The 12,761-nt window shown below is 45.1% G+C and overlaps 1 protein-coding gene across 7 annotated transcripts in view; it reads left to right on the top strand.

The window, feature by feature from the left end:
- Positions 1–12,761, top strand: part of LOC143424602 (kinesin-like protein KIF13A) — a 160,394-nt gene that overhangs the window by 93,376 nt on the left and 54,257 nt on the right. For 6 of the 7 annotated variants that reach the window (XM_076896751.1, XM_076896750.1, XM_076896756.1 and 3 more), the window contains 5 exons: positions 48–307; positions 437–620; positions 719–916; positions 1,001–1,162; positions 1,298–1,966. In XM_076896751.1, coding sequence (XP_076752866.1) covers positions 48–307; positions 437–620; positions 719–916; positions 1,001–1,162; positions 1,298–1,386 — 893 coding nt within the window. In that variant the 3' untranslated portion in view covers positions 1,387–1,966. Of the gene's footprint in view, positions 1–47; positions 308–436; positions 621–718; positions 932–1,000; positions 1,163–1,297; positions 1,967–12,761 lie in introns of those variants that run through there. The other variant, XM_076896755.1, reaches the window with a different exon arrangement.

Below are 12,761 nucleotides of genomic sequence, written 5' to 3'. Positions count from 1 at the left end.
TTTATGGAGATTTCGCGTATAATCGATGCACACTTCACGCGTTGCAGAGCGTACAAGGAAGAACCTGGAGGATACAGGCGCGTACATGGACGCGGACATCGACAGTCCAGTTTCATCGACGAAGAGCGACAGCGACGCGAATACCAATTCGAGCCACGCTGTTTCCAATCAGAAGAAGGACGCACCGAGCCAAGTATCGAGTAATCGACGGAAAAGTGACATGGAGATCAGCCAGGCGTCGAATTCTGGAGAAGACAGCCCCTTGGAGGGCACCTCGGTTGTCCACACGAAGCTACCACCGGGCAAGGTACAATTGTGAAAGAAATTCCTTCAACAACTGGAAGAATTGACGCTCCAGAATGGAATCAAAAAAAAAAAAAAAAATTATAGGACGTTATTGAAAGAGTGTCAATTAAATTGAATTTCGTGGTCGCAGGTCGTGCGACGAAGGAAAGCTTCCGCCAGCACAGGAAGGCCTACCAGTTCCCAGCACAGGGCTTCGTTCCCCATGGTCCGTCCACAAGTTTCAGAGAGCAAAGCCGCGGCACGACTGGAACAATCGATGCAACCGAACATGCCCTACGAAAATGGTAACAACAGCTCGTCCGAACGAATCGACGGTACATAATCATCCCCTGTTCTCATCAAACAACAAGAGAAGTGTCCTCTAATTTCCCTAACGTTTATCAAAAAATTGCTTCATTTCTTTCGATAACAGACGACGTGAGCGACAAAAGTTCAGCTTTCGGCTCGCGACACGACTTAAGCAGAGTCGAGACTCCGCTCCCAGACTGGGTTGTAGTCGGCGAATCGGTACTGGTTCGTCCTTACAGCTACTCGGGTGTGATAGCGTACGTTGGACCGACGGAATTCGCGTCTGGGACGTGGATAGGAATTGAACTCGACGCTCCGACTGGTACGACAGACTTTTCTCATCTGCTCAACACATGGCAAGGCGCTTCTACTCATTTTACGATCTCGTTTATTCTGTCGGTTACAGGTAAAAACGACGGTGCTGTAAATGGCCACAGGTACTTCACGTGTCGAGCGAAATGCGGGATATTCGTGAAAGTGGACAAACTGATTCAAGACAAGCGAGGCAGAGCACTTAGAAACTACACCATGCCCCAGCCTGCACCGATGCGCAGAAGCGTTAGCAGAGGTACGTAGCATCGTGGATTTACCACGTGAGAAAATAGCCGTTGGATTCGAATTTTTACCCTGCGTTCAGCAATTTTTGTGAACTGAAAGAAAGTACGAAAAAAAAAAAAAAAAAATACGAAAACGTCTGTTCCAGGCGAGGGTTTACATTCCCTGCACCGAAGTCGGAGCCGAGGTGAGGGCCTCTCAACAACGGGCACGCGATCTTCACCACGGGGCAAGTAAACGGATCACAAAACACCGCTTCATCAGTAACTTCGTTTTATTAAGGAAAAAAAAGAAAAAAAAAATAAGCCACTAAATATCCTAATTGCTACATGCCTATGATATGTGTAGCGGCAGTGTTTTCAGTCCCTTAGACATTTAGGGCAGCTATGGATTTAATTAATACTTATAAATATTACTTGAATTATTAGGTCATTAAACAACAACAACAAAATGTGTATCACACAAAGAGCATGGGACACACGTTCTCTCGAATTTCGAACAGGACGATGCCGTTCTGGAGCATAGTAATCTAACTACCACTACTTCGCATTTCAATAGCGATTAGCGAGAGCGAGAGTGAGAGAGAGAGAGAGAGAGAGAATACGCACGAAAGAGAGCGAGAGAGAGAGAAAATGAGAATGAAAGAGAAAACAAAGAAACAACCGTGCACGCGAGAGTATCGATACACGCATAGAGGGGGTCCAGTCTTTTGCTGTGTATCGAGAGTCAAGCGGACGATGTTCAATCGCGAATATACATATATACATATTATATAATTTGTAAGCATTCCACAAAACATTTAATTTTACGACTGGGATGATGAGCCATTTACTTTTTAACATAAGAGGAAGCATCGTTTAGTTCGCGAATTAATTGTACATTTTTTAAGGCCACCACGGCGAAGCAGGAGGGGTGAAAAGGAACGGGGTCGCTTGTCTTGATCGCGGTCTTGCTTGATCACTGGTGAAAGAGAAATCACGGCGAGAGCGCAGTTTTTTGATCGATAAACCCGTTAAACGTCCAAGCGTCGATCGCATTCGCAGAAAGATACAAACGGGAAACGGGAAAAATCGCGATTCGACGGGTACAGACACTCTCCCAAAATTACCCTGCGGTAATTTTCGAACGGTGGAGAAGTGCTGGACAACGCGAGACGAGACAAACGTGGAAAACAGACGGTCAGCAGAGAAAGAGAGAGAGAGAGAGAGATAAAGAGAGAGAGTGAGACATGAAAAGGAATTCTTTTGTTTTCCGAGACACGAATCACCGCGTTCTGTAGATTATTTAAAGATTTTATATGTACACAATATTGTTTTATATATATATTGTATTTTTTTTTTCTAGCGCAATCTGTTAAGTTCCTTTTTTTTTTTTTTTTATTGTAACATACAATTATCGTCCTCTGTCCAGCATTACGTTTGTTAACGCGAGCATGACACGCGATTAATTTATACAGCGCAAAAAGTCTGTGAAGAGGCCGCGAGCGTCGCGCTGGCGAACGCGAGGAAAATTCTCCTCGGCATTCCGAGCGCGACGCCGCGCCAAGGATCGCAATACTAGGTTCGTAAGTTTAGGTATTAGTGATCGAATTTAAAAACGGGAGAAACTATCGAGCTTGCTTCGTTGTATCCTGAGTTTCCGTGCCAGCTTTCTTGACTCGACGTAACTCGTTTCTTTCCGCGTTCCCATCGTAGCGAGCGGCGCACCTATTCCACCCACGATTCGTTTGCACGACGCTTCTTGTTCCGCGTACACCCGACAGAATTAACCGCGAACAACTCTAATAATATACATATATATATTTGATACGTAATTTGAACGTGATGCGCTCAGTACGACCACGACGACGACTACGACGACGATGACGATGACTGATCCTTTCGAGGGAAAGGACGAGGGACCGTGAGACGTGACGAGGGCGCAAGAGAGACTGTGTCAATGCGTGAGAGAGAATCAAACGAGGGTATCGGATATTTTTGTTCTTAATTCACGGAACGGATTGCGTGGAGTACGGTACGAGAGGTAGAAACGAGAGAGGGTAAAACGAGATGGTACAGAAAGATGTAGCGAGAATCTAAGCGAACGTTGAGCGAAAGTAGCGATCGACACGATCGACGTGCGATCGCTGAGGAACGAACGGGGGTAAGAAACGAACGAATTCGCCCAATTTGTGAACAACAAACAACCAAACAACCGCAACAACAAGAACAACTTCTGTCCAATTAGAACAATACTAACTCTATCAAGTAATGAACATATTACTGTATGTAATATTTATTGAATATAAATAATAAACTCGCCTGTCTGCGACGCGGCGTTTCCTCGTACCGGACGATTAATTTAAGGGACGAGGCTCGCGCAAGCTGTTCCTCGCAAGCGATTCGAGCGTAATTTAAAAAAAAAAGAGAGAGAGAGAGAGAGAACGCGAATGGGAAACGTCGCGGGCGAAGGTATCTCTGTCCATTTTTTGGTATAATTCAAGATTATTAAAAAGAAGAAAGGAAATTAAGACTCACAAATGTCACAGCGATGCTACATGCCTGCCTGGCATAGGAATAATAAACACTTTTCGTTTCAGATACGACTTGTTACAATCGTTTCTATTTTTTTTTTTGTTTTTTTCTTTTTTTGGTGTTTTACTTTCTCGCGTTATCGATTATCCGTTTCTTTAACGATCTAATAATTGTACAGTGTTTTCGATCATCGCTACTTATATATATATACTTTACGATAATTTATATAATTTCTCTTGTAAAGACACTAAAGTTATGTACATACATTTTTCTTCTATTTTCGTTTCTGGTTTTTCTTTATTTCATTTAGAGATCGCAGTGGAGCATCTAGCGTTGACGGAGCTTACACAGCCTATTCCATCCCACGATAAGACAATGTCCATTTTTATCGTTATAATTATCTAATATGATAATCGTTCGCAACTATACTTTGTACCCAAACGGATTCTAGAATAATATTTTCGACCAAATCGGTTTTACGAATGTCTCTGGAAGACTTCCGAGTTTAACATTATCCTACTCGCCATCCACTTCAACTACCGCCCACTCCCTCGCCAACTCGAGCAATTCGCTGCAGCCATCGAGATGCACACGTAACACAACACGGTCTAAGTTCCAAATGAAAATCGACGAGAAAAAAAAGACGAGAAAAAGAGAAAAAAAAAACGAAAAAATATATATACGGGAATAGACGAACAACGTGAACCAGAGGAGTCGCACGGGTCCATTTTTTTCGAGAGTATTAAAGAAAAAAAAAAATAAAACAGACGTAAGATATATCGCTCTGTAATCTAACCGATTTCTCCTAACTATACGAAGGCTGTGAGACTAATCTTTTGCCGTTTTACGCTGCTCCCTCGTTTATCCATCCCCCGCGCTGCTGCCAACACCGCTGTCCAGAAGCCACCCTTTCTGACTCGATCATTTCAGCGTGGTTTACGCTGTCGTGAAAACGATTAATCATCACTTGTGAGAATTCCCTCCCGCGAAACGTGCGCTATAATCTAACGAGACCCACGGTGAGATTATTCGAGCCTAGGAAAAGAACAGCAGAACGTCTGCCTATTATTCTGGTCCCTGGACAATTAGCAAGCTAACACGAAAATTGATCAAAGTTATCCATCACGATATGATAAATATCGCGTAGTAATAAATTGAGATATTTTTTATGAATTACTGCGATCAGCTTTGAGATCTCGAAGTTGCGAAAAGAATGTTGGTCATCTGAAGAATTTGTGAATCTGACGAAAGTTGGGGAGCGTCATTCTACAGTCGATGATTGATAATGTAAAGTGAAAAACGGAGAATTTGCAGGAGCAGCGTTGTTACTACGCGATATTTAATTCCATCCTATGTGATCGTCCCGAAACAATCCAGCAGAGCTTTAATTGCCACCCGCGGAGCCCGCATCCCCCAGTGTCGTCAATTAACGCGAAGTGTCAGCACGTTAATATTGAATTCGGAACTCTTCTAAACGCTTGACAGTGAGAGACTGTTCGAACGATCATCGCTCTACATTAAAGAGAAAAAGCTGAATAAAAATAAAAAAAGAAAAAAAAAATTATAAGAACTCACATATGTATATGTATAACGTAAGCGAGTCGAGATTGGTGTTATATTTTAATGTAATGTGTAAAGAAACCAAAAGAGAACAAGAAACAAAATACAAAAAGGTATGCGCGCAAAGAGAGACCATCAGATACACGTACACGGATGAACACAAACACACCACCGGTACTTAGACGTTTATCGACACAGTATTGTAAGAAAACTATAACTACGATGTGCACCAGAGCCTCACGATAACCCGAGACACCCTCTCCAGCCCCCATTTTCCCTCACCGTCATCCCTCCGATTGTCGTTACACTGTGCAATCGCAATCGAACCGATCCGTAACACGTCGAACTTGGTGCGACCAAATAGAATTGTCGACCGTGCAATTTTCGTTCATTGTACCTCTACGAATCCCTGATCGATGGAACTGCGTATTCTACTCTAACTCCCGACTGGTTTCGTGGTACAAAACCATATCCTTCGACGAGGAGGCTACGAATAAATCGCGTTCGTGCGAATCCAATCTCGATACTTGCAGTATCGTTCGATCCATCGATGTGCTCGATCATCGATACCTGCACTTTCAGTGCAGAGACATTGGCACTCTACGTTCTGGACTATTTAAACGCCAGTTAATTATCCAGACCTCTGAAAGTTAACATTACTCGGTTCGAACTGATCGCTGGCGGTCAAGAAGATCCACGAGAGAACAGAGGGAACTTATCGTAGAGTACCCTCGTTTCGATCGATCAGAGATTCACTCTGTAATAACGTAGAACACCTCTTCGGACGAGTAGAACGAGAGAGACGTTAGCGAGCAAAGAAAATAAAAAGAAAAACAAAAAAAATGATCGATACTAGATTGTAAGGATTTTGGGAATTCTCTGTAGATTGGTAGATCGCTGTGTCACTCGCCCCGGTACTAGGTGACCGGAAATAGGAAAGCCTATTTTTGCATTGCGTGATTAAAGGCAGAAAACGTGTTTAGAGTCAGTTCCCATTCAACTGATATCTATTCGGTACGAATGTCTTATGTAAGAACCCACGGGACGGCGCAAGGACGATTCGCGGGATGTTCGGCTATTTTGCCGTGTCCGTTGTGCGATGCTCGCGTGATTCGTGTTCCATGCGAACGTTTTCACTTTAATCGTAATTCGAGGGCCCGTTACGCTTCCTCCTCGCCGATAAAAACCCTGGCGAACGATTAATTATTCGCGGAGGATCGCGAGGGGGGTTCGTTTCGTTTTGCTCATCTTCGACACGTCCAGGACTACGTGACCCATCGAAGAGCCATCGGATAATAATTTTATTTATCTACGTGACCCAACACGGGCCACTGCTCGGCGTGATTCATAGACGGATCGTCGCGATTAAAATGTTTTAAGTAACGACACGTTTATAATTCCCTTCTTATCAGTTTTACAGGAAAAGAAAACACACGCACGAGCGAAATTAAGGGATTTCAAACGATCAGATGGCTTTCGAAAATCAAAACGCAAAATCAAAGTGACGAACTGCCTTTGGTATGTCTCAACGAAATGCCACTACTAATGTGTATCGATGTTAACGTTACTTAGAGAGTAATTCTAAAAAGTCTACGAATTATATATATATATATATATTAATATTGTAAGAAATGTATTTAACTAAAGATGCTCCACACGTGAGTCAATCGTGTTTCACAGTTTCGTCACAAGTTTAAACAATGAGTGTTACCTGATAATGGTCGCGGTGCATTGCAAAAGAGCGAGGAACATCACGCAATCGAACTTGAATCGTCTCGAAGTTGTAACGATACGTCGCTTCGATCGCTTCGATCGCGATTAAACGAATTATCGCGAGATCTGAGAGACCAGACGAACCGATCCACGCGATGAAACATGAAAATTCCAGGCGATCGCAACGCTACATCGTTCGACTCGATCGATCGTCCACTGATCGAACTGGACGATCGATAGCGCTGCGATCTGAAACTCGTCGACTCGATCGATCGAATATCAAAATCCTAACAAAAAATCAGCGAATCGAAACGCGATGAAATATGGTAAAACGTGGCCCCGTAGTTGATTCGACCTTCGCGTAATCGTACATTTTGTTCCAAACGGAGGATTCACGATTCAAGGAAACCGGTCACGGAAAAATCGTTTCACGTGCGATGTAAATACGTCGATAACGTGACCAGTTTCCGACAGAATCGGCGCGATCGCGATCGTAGCGACGAATCGCGTGGCCTGGCGTGTAAAATAAGAGTAAGATATAGAGAAAACCAGAGGCGCTTAGGCGGTATTTATTTCCTGTTACGCATGTAGCGAACGATTAACAGGCAAACGCCACAGATTCAAGCTCCATTACATAGACGATAATAGTTGAACGATCGAGTTAGCGTGGTACCATTTTCGCGCGCTGGTGCTACTGTGCACGTTGCACGGAGAACGCTTCTCAGCACTGTGCGATCGTTTCCCACACTCGCTCATCCGTGGACACGAACGCGACACCGCGGAATCGAACACGCGATCAAAAAATAAACAAGAAAAAATAATAGAAAAAAGAGAGAAGAGCAAACGAGATCGCGTTGCATCGACGAAACGTGCTCGAGCGGAAGTTTTGTCGTCGTTTAATAGAAAGTCGCCATCTTCTTATTGTTAGCTGACACAGAAAATCGAATCGAACTCACGCTCGTTTTTCGCGTTCTCACACTTGTTTTCGCGGTTTTAGTCGAAACGTTTCAACCCAGGCTCGTCGCATCGTAACAGGTTCGCGATAAGGGCGGAAGGGTTTCCCTTCTCGTCTTTCGCGAACACCTTCGAGCAGCACCCTTCAGCGAACACCTTTGTTACTCGCACAGAAGTCACGTATACGCGTACACACGCACAGAAAACACACACATCCGATCGCAGGCGTACGCACTAGTGGCACGACGTGCTTAGCGGTGAACAGAGATAAGTAGGAAAAGCAACAAAAAAAAAAAAGTAATAATAATATACGATATAAAAAAAAAAGTGTAGGTAAAAGATATATTCCACGTAATTTCTTCGAACGAGAATAAGAAAAAAAATAACGAACACACACACACGTACCCAGGAAGGAGCTAATCATACTTTGTTTCGTTTGAAGTAGCGGACTTTTGTAGCGAATGAAATCGCGCGGTATTCCCCTCCGTTTATTGCCAGAGAGACAGAGTGTAACGTGTAACACTTTTTTCCGATCTCGTAGGGCCATTCGTGGGCTAAGAAACGATCGATTAACTTTAAAATGGAGTACACCAAGAACTGTGTCGTAAACCGAGAGATGACTTACTGTGTAATAGTATTATTTTGTAAGCAGTCAATAATATTAATAATTATCGGATGTAAGCTACGAAACACCGTATCATCCCCCTACCCCCAACAACCCCCGATGGAAGAAAAAAAAAAAACACCCAACAAATTCGTGTATTCTTTTCGTAAGCTCGTCTCGTCTCGAGAGTACCTATACCTCTATTGTTAAATATTATACATACTGCGATACTTGCATAGAAGCTAATACGAGTATGACTTAAACAATAAGGTGTGTACATTTTAATTTTTATGAATATAATAAAAGTATAATTTAATGTTCTGCCTGTGTGCGCTGTCTACTGTTGTTAAGTAGATACGTTTCTCCCCATAGGGTGCGATAATTCAAGTAAACTTTCTATACGACGATTTCTTAAACGACACGATTGATCCAACGTATAAATAGAACGTTTTACTTCTGTTTAAGGTAGATACCTCATCGTCGTGCGCGGTGCATTCCGTATTCAATCACTGTTCTCCCCAAGGTTCATCATTACGCTCAAAACAGGACTGAGATCAAACGCAGATGGCAGATTTTATAGAAGCCAGAGGTGGCTTAAAATAGAATGTTCAGATTCGCAAAAGAACCGATCGAAACGTACATTCGAATCCCTGCGAACGACAGTTAAATGGTCAATCGAAAGAAGACGAGGGTGCGAGTGTTTAAAGAAGATATCCCAGAAGCAAACACTTCTTTCACGTTTCGAAAGGAATCGCACTTCAGAGAGTACGATACAACAGTGCATTCCAGCTACCGTCAATTTCGAGCATACCGCGTAACCGAAAAAGGGAGTCCATCAATCAGTCGCTCCTCCTGGGGACCAACAAAAATTCTGCCAGGTGCTGCTTAGCATAAATATTAACGCAGACAGCGTCAGGGCGACGGTCCCGCACTTCCGGCGATCGCGGATCGCCTGGTGACGAATGAAAGTGCATCCTTTGTCGAACCTTCCCCGTGTGGAAGGGAGAAAGAAAGAAAATCGAGGAAGATGCGCATAGGTGGGCTTGCCAGCGACTAGCGATGGGTTCGAGGACTACTGAGTCCAAGCCAATGCCATCCACTAATAAAACAGGAGTATTCTCTTCACTTTATCCACCTCTGACACTGTGAGACTCTATTCTTCAAACTGAGGGTAATTAATACCACTGTACGATCGAAACTGTCGACGTAACTAAGATTGAAAATACTCTTGCTTCGATCTTAACGATTCTATCACAGCAGAGGAACCTACACTCTCGATCCCATCGCTGACAGTGGCTCTGACCTGTGCTCGCGCGGTCACGTGCAGAGCCTCGAGTATGGGCGTGAGGCACGCTCGCCCAATTTAAATATAATAGGATAACTTCTGTGGGAATGTCGGTGACACCGCGCCAGGACTCCAAGGTCCTTTTTGTCCCGCGCAAGGAGAACATCGTTGCTTATTGCGCGGGGAAAACGGGACGCGACGAAGAGCAAACAGGCGCAGACGAGAGAGCCGCACTCGAGGCTGCACACTTTTTACGCCTCGCTCGTCGGCGGATAGATCGACGCGGCGAGGAGACAGGCCAGAAGATCGTTGCAATTAATATGCCCACTTTAACGAGGGAGCCTCTCAGCCGTTGTTTGCTTGCCAACGTAAAGCGCGAGGTGGAGGTGCGGTCCTCGTCGAGCTTTACCTTGGTCGCGTAAAATCGTTGAGATAAATACGCGTTCGCCAGCGTCGAGTTTGGAGCACGTGCGTCGAGCGCGTTCTCCGTTGCGCGAACGCGCACCAAGCGGCGACAGGAGTGCTGTTCCGCGGTACACGTGTCGCTGGCTCGCGGGGGATATTAATTATCAGCGTTCCGTAATCAGGCGTAATTGCTAACTGCGTCTCTTTCCGTTCTTTTTTCTCAATTATACCGGAGTAGAGGCAGGACGGGAGGTATTGTTTGTTCAGTCGGGAGGTGGCTTGTTGTTGGAAAATGGAAATGTTTTCTGGACTAGTTAAGAGTCGACCGTGATAGACGATTCCATTTCTGATGCGAGTAGGGATTCGTTTCATCGAGTCTCACTGAATTGAATACACGCGACGATCTGTGATTCGAGAAAATAAAAATGTAATCCATGATGGTAGTATTATGATTCAAAGCGTTTAAGGTCCCACTGGCAATGGACCCAGAGACAACATATTTTTATTCCAGTAATTTCATTGCATCCGTTCAGATTATAAGTTACTTCGTATCGTTTAAATTTTAGTAACCAGGAAATAGTTGAAATTCATCGTCCTCTGAGATGCGTATGCTTTTTCGAAAGTTATGCCCGAAAATGCATAAGTTTGATCGCGAATTACCATAGCGAGGCCTTCGATAAACTTAAGGACTCGTTGACATAGCGGAGCCGAATACCTTCTGACGAAAGTAAGCGAGAGACATTGAGAAGTCAGAGTAAAAGGGATTTATGCTCTCGGAGTCACGTAAATGTGATATATCTCACGAAGAACGTATCGCTTAATTACAGCAAGCAATACTTATCAGCGCCATTATACAGCGCTCTGAAAGTTTTAGGCTGCCAACTTCGATCTTACTCTAAAAGCACGAAAAAAAAAAAAAAATCAAATCGTGGAAGACGACGAACAACCACTCGTAACCCACGCAGAAAGCAACCTATCTCTAACCACTTATCCTATTCAGAGCCACACCTCTTACATCTCGCCAACGAGCAAGACATTATCGTCGGCATCGGTGCAATTAATTCCACATTCAATCCGCGCTGTGAATCTTCGTTTCGCGAACCCGGGTAGACAGACGAACCTCGAAAACGCGTCGAAGTCGTCGAGGATAAACGAGTACGCAGAAATTCGAGAGCGATTCGAAATCGCGCGCGCGTGGAACGAACGAGCAAGGGTGGCTGATGGCGAGCAAAAAAGGTGAACGCTCGACGAGTCGGCGAGTTTCGTTATCGGTTCGGCCGGGGCTCGAGGATCATCGATTTTTCGCCGGAATTCCAAGAACCGTCCTAGGCATTGACATTCAGCAGCCGAGGGGAACGTAGCTCGGATGTAACGCATGCCTTCTTTTGCTTTCACGTCATGGTCGTGTCCACGGCGTAAGAGCGAGTTCGCGTCTCTCCTCCGTCGTCCCTCGTTCTTTTTTTTTTTCTCTCCTCTCGTTCCTCTTCTTTTCCCCCTTTTTCTTTTCGCGTCCCTCCACTCCGTCGGGGAACCGAGCGTGGCTGCGAACGGTCGCGCACACGGAGAGGTCCCTCGCCACGGCGCGCACGTTTCGAGCGCGACACGCGGGATCAGTGAACTTGCCCATGGCCAGGCACCAACGATCGCCGTTCCTCCGCTTCTTCCCTTCGCGAATGATGCACGAGACTGTACAGTCGATCGTACGAATGCGGTTCAACCGCGATACGAACCGCGGTTCCCGCCACTCGTAAAAGCGTCGCACAATGGGCCCCGAGGTTTCGCGCCTTCCAGCCATACCGATCGCGCGACGTGTCGCAGGATGCATAAATCACGCGGGATGACTTTGATCGATCCTGAATCGGCGATACGAAATTGCGAGATAATTGTTTGGACAGTGGCTCGAGTACATTCGAAGAGTTTGCTGAATGAATCGCAATTAGGGGACGTTCGTATATTGGGGTGCAATGCGAGTCGCTCATTGACGGGAAGACGACAGTGAACGATCGCTACTCTGATCCAGAGATCGCTCTCGCGTTATTTATGACTATTGCTACTTGTGCGTCGACGATAAATCTAGATGCTCTCCTAGAGCTTGTATCCTTTACTCAACCGCTTAACTGTAACGTGTGCTGTAGTGGAATAGATGTTGAGAATCGAACAGCTATATCCTGACACTGTATTGGATTCGATTTTCATTGATAACAGGATCAGATAATCCTGTGCACAAAATGTATACACGCGTGATGCAATTGACCGCGCAACGAGTCCATTAAAATGTACTCCGCGGACGCCACCCATACAGCTGGCACCCTTCACGTGTACCTACAACCCATAACACGGGTTTGCAAGAGTTATTACCCGTAGCCAGCTCGATTACCATTCGAGGCTCGCGGTTCACCGAATTTCCGTCGCGTTTCCACGTACCGGCAACCGGGCAGATGAAAGAAAAATGGCGAGGAACGCGGCGCATTCCGATATATCGCACCCTCCGCGCGAGGCGCGCCACGTCTCGCCGATGCATTTATGCGAGAATGCGCGTCTGCTGGTCGTTTTTGGCAGCGCGCACCTCTCGACACGG

This window comes from Xylocopa sonorina, chromosome 6, assembly GCF_050948175.1.
Source record: "Xylocopa sonorina isolate GNS202 chromosome 6, iyXylSono1_principal, whole genome shotgun sequence".
In the NCBI taxonomy this organism is placed as follows: Eukaryota; Metazoa; Arthropoda; class Insecta; order Hymenoptera; family Apidae; genus Xylocopa; species Xylocopa sonorina.
Note: the sequence above shows the minus strand (reverse complement) of the source record. Positions and strands in the feature narration are given on the sequence as shown.